This window comes from Candoia aspera, chromosome 4, assembly GCF_035149785.1.
Source record: "Candoia aspera isolate rCanAsp1 chromosome 4, rCanAsp1.hap2, whole genome shotgun sequence".
NCBI classification, from domain to species: Eukaryota; Metazoa; Chordata; class Lepidosauria; order Squamata; family Boidae; genus Candoia; species Candoia aspera.
The window spans coordinates 48,042,306-48,057,353 of record NC_086156.1 but is presented as its reverse complement, the minus strand read 5'-3'; the positions used below and the strand labels follow the sequence as shown (position 1 = coordinate 48,057,353).

The following is a 15,048-nucleotide window of genomic DNA, read 5'->3' as shown; positions in this document are numbered from 1 at the left end:
TGCAGTAATCTTCGCACCTAGAAATACAAAGTCTTTCACTGCTTCTACTTTCCTCCCTCTATTTGCCAGTTATCAATCAAGCTGGTTGCCATAATCTTGGTTTTTTTGAGGTTTAGCTGCAAGCCAGCTTTTGCACTTTCTTCTTTCACCTTCATCATAAGGCTTCTCAGTTCCTCTTCGCTTTCAGCCATCAAAGTGGTATCATCTGCATATCTGAGATTGTTAATGTTTCCTCCAGCGATTTTAACTCCAGCCTTGGATTCCTCAAGCCCAGCATGTCGCATGATGTGTTCTGCGTACAAGTTGAATAGGTAGGGTGAGAGTATACAGCCCTGCTGTACTCCTTTCTCAATCTTAAACCAGTCCGTTGTTCCATGGTCTGTTCTTACTGTTGCTACTTGGTCGTTATACAGATTCTTCAGGAGGCAGACAAGATGACTTGGTATCCCCATACCACTAAGAACTTGCCACAATTTGTTATGGTCCACACAGTCAAAGGCTCTAGAATAGTCAATAAAACAGAAATTGATGTTTTTCTGAAACTCCCTGGCCTTTTCCATTATCCAGCGGATATTGGCAATTTGGTCCCTAGTTCCTCTGCCTTTTCTAAACCCAGCTTGTACATCTGGCAATTCTCGCTCCATGAATTGCTGAAGTCTACCTTGCAGGATCTTGAGCATTACCTTACTGGCATGTGAAATGAGTGCCACTGTTCGATAGTTTGAACATTCTTTAGTGTTTCCCTTTTTTGGTATGGGGATATAAGTGGATTTTTTCCTGTCTGATGGCCATTCTTGTGTTTTCCAAATTTGCTGGCATATAGCATGCATTATCTTGACAGCATCATCTTGCAAGATTTTGAACAGTTCAGCTGGGATGCCGTCGTCTCCTGCTGCCTTGTTATTAGCAATGCTTCTTAAGGCCCATTCAACCTCACTCTTCAGGATGTCTGGCTCTAGCTCACTGACCACACCGTAAAGCTATCCCCGATATTGTTATCCTTCCTATTCAGGTCTTCTGTATATTCTTGCCACCTTTTCTTGATCTCTTCTTCTGTTAGGTCCTTGCCATCTTTGTTTTTTATCATACCCATTTTTGCCTGGAATTTGCCTCCAATGTTTCTAATTTTCTGGAAGAGGTCTCTTGTCCTTCCTATTCTATTATCTTCGTTCACTTCCATGCATTGCTTGTTTAAAAATAATTCCTTCTCTCTTCTGGCGAACCTCTGGAATTTTGCATTTAATTGGGCATATCTCCCCCTATCACTGTTGCCTTTTGTTTTCCTTCTTTCCTGGCCTACTTCTAGTGTCTCAGCAGACAGCCATTTCTTGGTTTTCTCTTTCTTTGGGATGTATTTTGTTGCCGCCTCCTGAACAATGTTGTGAACTTCTGTCCAGAGTTCTTCCGGGACCCTATCTACTAAGTCCAGTCCCTTAAATCGATTCTTCACCTCCACTGCATATTCCTTAGGAATATTAGTGAGCTCATATCTAGCTGATCTGTGGGTCTTCCCTAATCTCTTTAGTCTGATCCTAAACTGTACAAGAAGAAGTTTGTGATCGGAACTACAGTCAGCTCCAGGTCTTGTTTTTACCGACTGTATAGATGTCCGCCACCTTTGGCTGCAAAGGATGTAGTCAATCTGATTTCGGTGTTGTCCATGTGGTGAAGTCGATGTATAAAGTTGTCTCTTAGGTTGTTGGAAGAGAGTGTTTGTTATGCAGAGTGAGTTGTCTTGGCAAAATTCTATCAGCCTATGTCCTGCTTCGTTTTGTTCTCCCAGGCCATGCTTACCTGTAATTCCAGGTGTCAGTACCAGTACCAGTACAGTACTAACAATAAATTACATATAAAAGCTTTTAGTTGTACTAGAGAAGTCAGTCTATGGAAGTGGCATATAATTAAGTTATTTCCATAAGAGGAAACTATTGCCACCAAATAACTTGGGGGAAAATGAATGAATGAATGAATGAATGCAAGGAAATGGAAGAGAAAATGGAAATGGAAGGTCCCTTTTTTATTAATAATGTTTTTCTTGCACAAGCAAAATCACATGTTTAATATTGTCATGGGTTTTACATCACTCTGGTCTGCTACATATAATCATGACTGAAGAAGTTCATATTAATAACATGATTAATATGCTATAGATTTAAGTAATGTAATCTGTTAATATAGAGGAGAAAGACCTTATTTCATGGATGAGCAAATCTCTGCATGACTGTTCTATGGATGTGAATCCCAGTTACATATATGCAGTGCTCTGGGAATTACAAAAATTGCAGGGATGCATGCGGGCTGTAATTTCCTTGTAATTTATTTGAATCTGTATTCATAATACCTCTGCAAGCTGGAACCTTGGAATAATGTGATTGACATTATAGTCTTGTAGAAAGCTCTGTAAACTCAGACCTCCTTCAGCTATGAGTCATGATAAATAGCTATGCTTTTACTAACCTATTGGTATGGAGCCATTGTTTAACTGGAAGGGATCTGGATTAGAGATTGTCACACTGAATAATCTATCCACAAAACTGGAACTCTTGTACTGGGCTTCCCCTACTTTTGACTTGTGTGTGTGGGTCCCCTCAACATGACCTGAAACAGAATGTAAGATTATTCACTGTCAGCAATAAGAGAGATTGGTTAAGCCTATACCTTTCCTTCACACTGCTTTCTATTCAACAGTCCCAAGGCTGGAATTCATTTGGAAGAGCTGATTATGCCACTGTGCCCATAGTCATCTTTCTACTTAAGGAGAAAATTTGACATTCTGTCACACTATTTCAATATGAGACCAGAACTTTTTTCAGGCTGAAGCTGGACTACCTTCTTCAAAGCAGAAATTGTCAATGGTCTCCCAAAATCTTGGCCTCTTCCACGCTTCTTCTTTGCCTTAGAAAAAAGGATGAACCGCTAGTCATTTCTCAAGGAGAGGAATGCAGAACCTCATCTTCAATTCACCTCTGGCCTACTGCAAAGGGAACTGCCACCCATCTTTTCTCGCTCCATGTCAAATGCTGGGTTTTCCAGTTCAGTGGGCACAAGCCATGCTGAGCTGTCCATCTACTGGGTTTCATCTCACTGTATGCCAGGCTTCCACTCTGTTATCTAGTGTGCACTGTGGTGGAAATGTCCCTTAATCCTAAATATCATTTAGTCCTGGGCCTCCAAGTTGCCTGCCTGTCTGTAGAAAGAACTGTCCCCTTTTTTCCATCAGTGGAATAGTGAAGTACTGGAATCCTCCCTCCCCTCACCACACACCTTTTAAAATATATTACAGTACTTGTTTTTGTTGAGGAATATTCTGAATAAATACAGTGAGGTAGTGCCATTTCCTCTTCTCTAAGGCAATTTTGTATATTCCGTGGGAAATTTGCCCTTACAACATGTATCAATTATGGATATTTGGGGGCTCGGATGAGTTTGCCAGTTCCCCCTCTAGCTGAAGTGACATGTTGTCTTTCAGGGGGAGGTGATACATTATTTCTTTTTGGCCTTATATAATTGGTCATTCTGTAGTCTATTGCACCGTTTCTCAACCGGAAGCTTTAAGATGTGTAGACTTCAACTCCCAGAATCCCCCAGTCAACTATAACTAGTCAGCCCTTGGTCTTTGGTGAATCCATCCCTCTAGCTAGGGATGATGGAAGCTATAGTCAAAACATCTGGAGGATACAGATGAGAAGGGCCTTTGTAATTACAATTAAATGTCATTTTAAATGGCCAACTACAAAACCCTTTTCCACATTACCTTGATAAAAACCTCATTTAACTCTTGATGCTGCATAAACACACCATGAATTCCAATAACAAATTTTTGTAACCAACTCAACATCAGTCACAATTATTATATGATTTACAATTTGATGTTCAGCATTCAGTTCCAAACTCTGAAGAAGCCTTAGTAGAATACAATTTAGTTTTGTACATTTAAGCAAAACCTGTGTTTCGTTATCAAAAGTGTCTGAGCTTCAAAACCTAACAAAATGCAGACATAATCCTTCCATTTACTATCCTATTTTCTTTTCCTACAGACAGAACAGCTTGCAACCCTGTGGGTCCTTTTTGTCGTAACAGTTGTTGGGAATGCAATTGTTTTGCTCTCCATCTGGAAAAGGAAGAGAAAATCCAGGATGACTTTTTTTGTTACTCAACTAGCCATAACAGGTAATGCTGTGCCAGAAAGGTAACGTTCTTGCCATTTAATGAAGAATTTAGCTGACAGTGAAAATTATGGGGCCAGCTGTATATGTGCACAATTGCTTAATTGGTTTTGGTTCCATTTTTGAGGTTTGGAGGGTTTAAGTCACCCATTATACTTGTTATTTTGACCCAAACCTGATTTTTTTGGAAGAAGGATTGGGAAATCAATGGGCAAAATGGGTGTCTAGCTTAGCAAAGACTTAAAAACTCTGTGTCACTGCTTATGTTGGTCAAAGCTGGAAAATTGTACCTGTTTCTGGAAGGGAGATTGGATTGGGGGGCACAATTATGGGAGCTTTAGCTTCACAGAGATTTAACACCATCATCTAACTTCTTAATTGTCATGCAACAACTGTTAGATTGGAATTTTTCAGAGGTACAATCTGGGGTACTTAGTGAGTATATTATATCAATATAATATAATATAATATAATATAATATAATATAATATAATATAATATAATATAATATAATATAATATAATATAATACATTTCTGATGCCACTGCCTTCATTGCCACCATGCAAGGTGTCACCTATAAAGGCATGAAGTCTCTTCTCTATTGCCACTTGTCAGACTCTTCCTAGTCTCTATAACCATCTTTTGTTGTATGATGACTTCTCGCCATGCTAATTTTAAATAAATTGTAGTCTTAGGAGTGTGCACATCTGCTGAACAGCGCTTCCCCAGCATGACTAAGCAAACTTGAGCATTCAAATCTTTTTGTACCTGTCTGAAATATCATTTGCATCTTTATCCTCACTGAGGGCAGAACGTCTGTATTCAAGTCTGTCTATAAACAAATATTTTGTAGTCTGCATTATACAGTACATCTCGTAGTGAGAGATGTGGTGGTGACATATACCTGAAAAGCCTGGCTTTCTGTTTTGTTTTTCATTGTTTGTTGTTTTTGTCAGGATTACAGTATGTGTTAATGACATATCTGTGAATCGTGACTCAACAAAGACAGAGTATTCTATCTTATCTGACATCAGGGTTAAAACTTGTGGAGGGTCCTCATCTGCTTGGTCTTGATCTTTTTTAAAATTATATTTTAGATCTGTCAGCTGCTCCAGTCGAGCTGTCAGGAGTCCTAGGCGATTTGTCTTTTTTTCATGAAGATTACATGATTGTGGGAAAATCCACAAAGCCTCATCTCTAAACTGGAAGGGAAAGTCCTTTCCCTCTTTCTTTGAGCAGAACAGTTGAGAACAAGATTTGCCTATAAAAGTTGACTGTTGTTTTAGAATATTTATTTATTTATTTATTTGTCCAATTTTTATTACCGCCCCCTTCCCCCTTAAGGAGGGTATGACTGTGTGAACATTGGTTTTTTTAGCCTGCCAGAATATTGAATGCATGGCAAGCCTTGATGGAGAAGTCATATTTGTCTTTTCTTTTCTATACTTTCCTGAGCAATGTTTTCCCTTTTCTCTGTTGTATATAGAATACAACAACAATAAAGTGCCTAAATTTTCCTAACCTTATGAGACAGAGAAAAACTGAGACTATCCTAGATATCTTTGTCTAGCAAAAATTGAAAAGATTGACTGTCTTCTGGCTGAATTTTCCCCCACAATATTGCAGTTTTTGCTCCGGACAAGTGGTTTCACCTGACTGAGAAGGTATGAAGGGATGGTATCGTGCTATTCAAATTTAATGAATAACATGGCCTTGAGCAGCCTTCCCAAACCTTATAATTTTAAGAATATAGTAAGTATAGTAAGTACTTACCTGCAGCTATTCAATCTTAGCAGAGCTACAGATACTCCTGCATTATCTTGCTTCCTCCCTTTATAACACATAAATCATTCTTTTCCAGTTCATCCCACCCTCCCTCCCCTTTCAGACATGGCAGTCAGACATTTTACATGAAAATTTAAAATAAAAATAGCTGTACTCTAATTTATTACATCTCTACAGAACAGGAAAACAGGTTTGGGATCAATGGGCTACTGAAAAGACAATAACACAGGACACACTGTATGGTCAGCAAATTCCTGTAACAGTTCCTTACACACATATAACAATTACTTCTGGTATGAAGAGATTATTTAAAGGGTAGAATGGCTTCTTTCAAATACAAAATGCTTTCATGGCCTACCTAACTTTACTTTTGAAGATTCTTTTAAATCTTTAAAAAAATGCATGGGAATCTTGCATGCTACAGAGCATCTTTCTCAAGGATAACTTCTCTTAACAGCCTTAAGGACTCCAGGAGAACGCTTAGGAAATAAAATGGTGGGGGACTGCTACCCAGGTTTTATTTACGAGAAGGCAAATAAATGGGTGCTTTGTGAGGGAGCCTTTGCTGGCCCAGCACTGCTCCATAGCTCTACCTTAAATCTGAGGTCTGTAGTTGAGTCACTTTGGATGTAAACTACTCCTTTTATTCACAAGTAGACAGCCAAGCTTCTACAGCAACTCATGTGCATCAAACAATAGCAAGTATGTGATGGAAAGGGATAATTTGCAAAACATACATCTTGTTCCTGGAGGTACTCAAAATTTGCATTTGAGACACTGAGGGTTTTTTTTTCCTGCTCTGACTATATCTACTACTTTATCCAGAGTCAAGTCACATTTTCTCAACAGCCATTCTTTCAGGTGGCAGAATGTATGCCGTATACAATCCAGTCTTTTATAAGTAACTCAGAAAGTTCTCTAGATTCACATATTTGAAAGAATTTTTTTAAACTCTGCAACATACAAACCAACACCCTCTTCTGCTCCTTGAGTTGTGATAAAAACAGTAATGTCTTTCTAGGAACAAAATACACAGTGAAATTTTCTATTATTATTTGTAGTTTTTGCTTATCACCCTCCTGTCTAAATTGAAAGATGTTGTAAATCTCCTGTGCCTCTTTGCCAGCAAAAAGGAGGGGAAAAAAAGCACAGTGAAGCTGTTCTTCTTTCTACTCAGATCCACGAACGATCAGATACAACTGAAACATTTGAAGCTATTTGTGCCAATTCTCTGCAGCGTTTCTTGCTGTTGCTGTTGGGATGTTGGGATTGGAAATGAGGCCACTTTGAGTTACTCCATTGCTGAGGCCATGGAAGATTTGCTTGCCCAGTACTGCCCTGTGGTTCTACTTTAGTTCCAAGCTCTGCAACTGAGTCATTTCAGGTGACAAATGAGTCCTTTTATTTCCAGCAGTGGGTGCACATTGACCTGGAAGGTAAAAAGTGGAGTATAGTTCTGAGGAGGAAGATCACACACTTTATTGAGACAATGATAGTTGGACTCCAACTTGCAGAAGAAGAGGAGCAGAGCACAATAAAAACAAGAACATCAATAGACAATTTAAATCCTGGCACTGCTTGTTTCTAGGTCTCTGATGTGCTGACATTTTGAGAAACAGGAGAAATGGATCCAACTGCTTTGGCTAAGCGTAATTGTCAGGGACAGCTGTGCGTGAAACACTGGCAGTGTTAGAAAAGAACTTGTTAACTCTGGTGGGATAGTGACAAGAAGAACCCTGTGTCTCCAGTCCTCTATGGGAAGATGCAGTTTCTGCCTAGCTTATAGCGTTACCTCCTTGACCCCTCCTGATTAGTTTTCATTGCATGGAACAGACTCCCTGCTTTTTCTAGCCAGTGTCATCCTGCCCGTCTATTCTAAAGCAAGGAGCAAAGTTTTCTTTCCGGTTGTCAAGAAACCTCAGGGGTTTCAGAGAAGAAATCTTTTATTTTGTAAAAGGAGCTCCATGGGGGAGGGGAAAAACCCAGTCTGAGACTTTGATCTGGATTGAGAAAAGGGCATGGATGTAAACTCTTTCCTGATATCCAGAGCAGCCCTGATCAGCCTTAGAAACCTGGTTTCAAAACGTTCACTGTGTACTGAGGCTTACCAGTTGATAAGGATATCACTGAAAATAATTCTGAGTTTACACCAAAGAACAAAAACACAGCAAGTAAAGGTACTGAGGGATAAGGACACAGCAAGGTGATGGATTGTAACACAGATCAACCAATAATTAGAGGGTTTTGCCTTGTATTAAATCAATTTCAAAAGTCAGAATCTATCAAACTATCATCAATGGGGAGTTTTTTGCTTGTTTCTACATAGCAATAGTCTGTTAAGAGATGGCAGACTAAGATATTTTGGACTAGTATCACATGAAAAGGCAAAAGACTTGCAGCTGTGTTGCTACCATTTCATTTGTAAATATCACATTTATTTTTATCTGAGTTGAGGCAGAACTTCAGATAGAATCCTTTAAGTATGAAATCTTATTTGTATTTTAAAGAATGTTGTTCTTGCTTTATTCTAAAAGTACATTCATCTAGCATAATATGGTATCCTAACCCTAATATGCTTTCTTGCACCTTAGTCAATTTTCAACAGCTGTCTCTTCTCCTGCTCCTCCAGTCAAATAATTGTAGCTTGGATTGCTGTCTTCATTCAACTCCATAATTATAGTAAATGAGCCAAAGAAGACAAAATTGTTTCAAAGAGTGGCTGGTGTTTGTTCCACTCTGCAGTGTATTTCACTGGTTTTTTGCAACCACAAAGACGGTTCCTCTTTTTTAAAATGGTTAAATGGAACCATTTTGAGTAGCAGACCCATATGGTTTCAGGCAAACTTTGCCACAACTGGGCCAATTTAAATAATATCTAGACATGTAATTTTAATACAGTAATAGCTTTACTTCTGATTATTGATTTGTAGATTGAGATTACCAATCACTTTGCTCTATGACATATCAAAAATGACTGAGCCTCTTAAAATCTTTAAGCTGAAAACTGAATGGCTAATCATGAAAAAACAAAGATTGGATCACTTTTTCTTTTCCTCTAAAAGTCAGTATTGTTCTTTGATTAATTTCTGAATGCTGAAGCAGTTTTTGTTTTATATGTTGAGGCAAGGTGGAGAGAGATTAGGAAGAACATTGTTCCAATACAATTTGCACTGTTGAGAGAAGTCAGTTTTTAAAATAAAATGGATGAAAAATGTGCCAAGAAACTGGCAAATAATTCATGAGCCATGCTCTACCTTAAAACAACTCTTCATGATCAAAACAGTTTGACCAGCATGATTCTGCTGGATATCAGCCAAGATGCTGAGAGGATGAATACCTTCCCTCATCCAGGACCAAAAATTAAATTCAGCCCTATCCTTAGGCAAAATGGGATAGCTACCTCAGGCTGATTGATTGATTTCTCATGGAAAGAGTAGCAAAGATTAATTATTTAATTCATGTAATTATTATATTATTGTATTTTTCCTGCCAGGATGGAAGAGAGGTGCTTTTTGCTGCTTCTAGTTCCAAAATAAGTAGCTGAATATTGGATAAAATGTGTTGACATGAGGTGAGAGTGTATAATTTTGGCTATCCCTAATTATTTCATCCTTTATTGCAGGAGTTAAACAAATATTTTATATGCCACCATTGTCTGGCTACATCCCATATTCTCACATTCAAGTATAAATGTTGGAACCATAGGAATAGATCTACTTGCATTTCTCCCAGCCAGGAGGTGATGACATGTGAAGAACATGTGTGAAGGGTTCTATCCACATGGTCCTGAGTTTTATTTATTATTTATTTTATTTATTAAACAAATTTATAAGGCCACCCAACTCACACACAGTGACTCCAGAGTTTCTTATTACGACAACATGGGACAAACTCCATGAAAAAAAGTCTTGTGCCACTCGATTAACAGCTGAGGGGCTACAATGTTTTGGATGGTTGGGTTGCATCTCACAGCACCTTTGTCCCACTCCAGTCAAATCTTCTGAGAAAACCCTTTCAGAGAACTATCCATCACTTAGGAGGCAGGAAAAGTGGTGGTTTATGATACCACTTTGTGTGAGAGTCACTTTGTGTCACTCTCATATGTAAAGTGAAAAACAGAAAACAAACCTGGACTGAGAGGAGCTAAAAACCTTGTAATAGCCTCTATTAGCCCGTCTGGAAATGCAGGCTCAGGAACAGGCACAGAGCCTCCTTGCATGGTCTCAGCACACTGGCTTCAGGGGACAGACAAGTACTTTTTTTGGCACCTGAACAATGCTTCCATTTGCCAAATACATGATGCTGGAGATAACCAAAATAGCTTAATGCCACTTGACAACACTGCATTAGTTCTTTCATTCTTAATTCAGTCATTCATCTAATCCTGGAAGCTATACCATGAGTCCCTTTCCAGCAGGCACCACTCTATAAACTGATACCTCATGGTTCCTGCAGCATCATATGCCAGAAAGGATCTTAATATTCAGTATGCCTTCAATCTCAATACATTTCAAGTTGACCAGCTCAATAATCTAGAAATAAGCCCCACTGAATTCATTAGAATTCTGAGAAGTCATTTATGGGGTAGTTCTGTTCAATACTTGGCAAAAATAAGAGTGTAAGCCTTGGTGCTCTGGGCACCAACTGGCTGATACAGAATTAGCTATGATTTAATGCATTTACCTAATCCTCAGTAATAATACTTAACTGAATGTGTTTCCATTTTTGTGTGTTTATCCTTACATCAACATCTGGAAGAGAAAAGTATTTGATTCCACAATCAGAGTTGACCCCAGGTAGATTATTTTGTTTTGCTACTGGCCATACTAAATGGATTAGGAAGTAAAGCCTAGTTAAGCTGTGTGGAATAGATGATCTGCACAGCTTCACATAGATGTTGTATTATAATTGTTCACTTGTGATGGTCCTGAAAATATTCTCTAAAGGCTAGAATCTAAGCAGTCCATTCCTTTTCTTGTGAAGAAAATTAAAAAATAATTACCTCAGCTACTGTTCAGTTTAATTACACCAGTGGCCCATGACAGTATGAATTATTCATGGAGAGTCTATACATTTTGATGTTTCATTGTCAGTCTTTCATTATTAAAAATATGGCCCTACAATGTTTCATAGTCAATGAGGATTTTTATTTTTATGGGTATATATCCTGTTTTCTTAAAGTAAAAAAGGACAGAATTGAAATTTCAGGTGGCATTCAACAGTAATAATTCCAAATACGTTATTGGTCATGTACCGTTGATAGAGTTCATCTGAAAGGTTGAACCTTATAAAAAAGATAAGATTCCTGACAATGTAGCATTTGCCAGATGTTAAGCTTCCCTTTCTTAAGCTTCCCCTCCCCAGTTCCCCAAAATGTAAAGTATATCTTGATGTCGTTAGAGGAGCTATTTTCCAGCCAACATAAAAATTATCATTTAGGTATAGAAATAGGTATAGATATAGGTGTAGATAATAACCAATGATATAATTTTATAGAAAGCTGTAGAACAGGCTACAGCTGATCACATGTTTGCTATGGCAATTGCTCTGATTCTACCCTACCTTTTTGGCTGCTGAAATTTTGGTGACACCCAGAAGCATAAAGAAAGGATTATGAGCTTTGTATTGCTAAAATCATGTGACGTGAGGGAGACCTACTCATATAATTTTCTTCTGTATCTCTTATTAGTTAGATCCTGCTACACAAATTTAATTAATCATCCTTTCAATCCTATATTACACAGCTAACCAATAATGAATCTAAAAACCTCCCAAATTAGTTGTACAAATTGGGCATATTATTAATCTATGAATTTGCTCTCAGGTCACTATTTCTGCAATTGGAAAAGAGAGTTCCATCACTGATTAGAAAAATTTACATTCTGCTCAAGATGTGTTCTTGATACTTCTCAGTCACTCTTCAGCAGAGCTAGATTTTGAGATATGTGCTTCATTATGCCCAGTGAGAGACAAGGAGTTAACTCAGTGTTTCTCACCTCAACAACATTAAGATGTGTGGATTTCAACTCCCAGAATTCCCATGCTTAAAGTCATCTTAAAGTTGCTGAGGTTGAGAAACACTGAGTTAAATGGTAACAAGATATTCTCACATTTAGAGTAAGCAAACTAACAGTCAAAACCCTTAAAAATGTAAAATGAATGGCCGATGAATTGGTGTGTACATACTGCTGATTATAACTGGCCTGATGGCTACTGTTTTAAATTAAATAATGCTAATGAAATTAAAGTACCCCAGTATTGCTCTAATTTACACTTCATCATAAAGTTCTGAGCTGACTCAACTCAGGAGAGTTTGTTATGATTTCTTACCTTAACACAAAACCATACCACTTTCACCTATGTAGATACTGAAGACAGGGGGATAGGTGTCAAAAAAGTCAGGATGCCATTGAGTCCATGTGACCAAAGCCCTGTCCCCTTTTCATATATTTTATATAACACATGTAAAAAGAGATAGATCTTCAACTGTGTGGTCACAGCCACCATCTTGACTTTTTTTCTTATTCCCCCATGAATGTCCCTGTCTGAGATTACATGTCTCATTCATATTAGTTCTTACCTATAATAGAAATGTAGGAAGCTAGAAGAAAGTAATGCAGCCAGCAGGCTTCATTATAGAATCAGTGCAGTAGATCTACAAGTTTCCATTCAGAATCTACAGACCTTTCAAATAAGCCATGCATTTAATTGTGTTTCTGAAATGTCTAGAACTTTAATAAAAGATAATGGTTTCCAGCATTGTACTTCAGATCTGTTCCAGTAAAATTGTGCTATGGATGGAGCAGAATTTGGATTGCTAAATTCAAACTCCAGTGGAATTTAGTGGCATCCCTAATTTGAGAGGAAATAAAACTGAGTTGGTATTCACATTATTTGCCCATTAAACATATCCTTCTAGGATTAGATTTAGTGAAATTTAATACAAACTTACTGTAGGAAACCAAGTTCTTTGGAAGACACAGGGATTGTTCTTTCCTTGAGATTTCCTCTGAATTCATTAGGAATCCCAAATCCAATACAAAATGAAATCATTAGGGTAGGGTTGTTGTTTTTTTACTTATTCAGGATGCTTAACTTGTTCTATCTCTGATTCAAAACCTCTGCAGAGGTCCTTCTGTGATACGTAGCACACTGAAAAGGACAAGGGAGAATTTTAAAGTTGTAACTTTGGGGGGCTTGGTCATATAAAATATTGGTGCTTTCCCTTCCCCTTTCCAACTCTGGACCTCCAGCTTTGAAGAAAAATATCCCTTTTGTTTTCTGCAGAGACTGGAGTAGATTTTTAAGGACAGATTTCCCCCTCTGTATCTGATCTTCTCTTCTTCAGGCTTACAAAAACAAAATATCCAGTGATCTCTGAGACCCCTCTAAGGAATCATAACACTGCAGCCTTAGTTACCTGTGTAAGTAGTTTAGGTTAAATAGATACAAGTAAGTAATTATGCTAAATAATCCAGCAATTAATCCAGCATTTTATTTGTCACATATTATCCGGTAGATATTTTCTTTTATTCAGTAATTAAGCAATACATTTTCCTTCAAATTAATATTCATGCTTTTGGCATTGAATGCTTTCAGAAAATTTAATAGTAATCTGATTTCTTGAGTAACTTTCCATTTTCAGTTTCTACCGAGACACCTGAGAGCCTTTGAGAGTTGCCTTTAAAATTAGCATTTTCACTTTAGAGAAACTGCATTAAAATGATTCTTGTCAGCTTCAGGATATCATCAAAGGATGACAAGAGATCTCCAGATTAATGCTTATTAATACAATTGATCATTCAATGTGGTGATAAAACGAAGTTAACACAATTTATTATACAAAACCTGAACAGAGTATCTTGCAATTAAGAGCCCCATAAACTGTATAATAGTGCTCAAACAATATATTACAACAATTTCGTTGATTCTTTCCAAATCTGCTTTTTTTCTTTTTGACCCAAAGCAGCACAGTCAGGCTGCAAAAAAGAGTGGAAGCAGAGAATAGAGAAAATCTGCTTTATCATTTCATACTAACTCAATGTCCTTCTCAAATTGCCATTTCCTGCAGGGGGGCAGAGCTGATGGGAAGGGCAGGACTTGGGCCTTCTGTTGAATGTGGCCCTCAAATTCAAGTGACTTTTAAACAATACATTCTCATCTGACATTTAAAAAATTGAAATTATGTCTCATCCCATTGGTATATATGCTCTTTTAAAGATGATGATGACGATGATTCCAAGGATGCTGGGGAAGGGGGAAAAGAATTACCTTGTCAGGTTAAGAAGAGGGAGAGGATAGAAATACAGAAGGTAAAATTACAGAAATCTTCATAATACATTATTTTACCATTTTAATATTGGCAGTATGAAAAGAAAAAAAAAGGAATATAAGTAAGTAAGTAAGTAAATACGTAAATAAATAAGAAATTGCAAGTAGAGTGGATATTAAAGTCAGATCCTATCTGTTGAAAGATGATGCAGAACAGACCGTTTTATACAGCAAATTTGGACTTCCACCAAAATACACAGCAAATTGTAGAAATTTAATTACAGTATTAATATTAATTATTAATATATGTTATCATTGAAGGGAGGCAAATGGATTTTCTGCCTTAAGTGTCATGGAGTTTTTGGTATCTCTATAGAAAAGGATTGCCCTCAAAAAAGAGTTTTGCATAAGCAAATATTTGATGGATAGAACTGCGTTTTCAACCAGATTCATTTATAAATGTCGGGATGGCCCAGATACTAAAGAAGTTTCATATTTTTGAGAAAAGTTCAGCAACTTCATATTTAAGTTCTTATACCCCTGGATCCAGGGGGTTTATTTATTTATAGTTTTGTTAATCAGGCTTGTGATGTCATCTCTCATTACCTATATTCTCTTAGTTCACCCAGTTTTCTTCCTGAAAAAGCTAGCTGCAATAAAGACATCTTTCTTGCATTTTTGGTACTGAAGAGAGAAGCAAAGAATTATCTAGTTTCTTTGTTATTTCCTTATCCTCCTTTAGCACATCTTTAATTCCTATATCATCCAGGCCCTAGAGTGTCCCTACTGGTTTTCACTTCTGAGTATAAATAAATACCTGTTGTT

The 15,048-nt window shown here is 37.5% G+C and overlaps 1 protein-coding gene across 1 annotated transcript in view; it reads left to right on the top strand.

Annotated features, from left to right (window-relative positions):
• Positions 1-15,048, top strand: part of NPSR1 (neuropeptide S receptor 1) — a 77,877-nt gene that overhangs the window by 21,432 nt on the left and 41,397 nt on the right. The window contains exon 2 of the mRNA XM_063301948.1: positions 4,038-4,170. Within this exon, the coding sequence (XP_063158018.1) occupies positions 4,038-4,170 (133 nt within the window). The remainder of the gene's footprint in view (positions 1-4,037; positions 4,171-15,048) is intronic.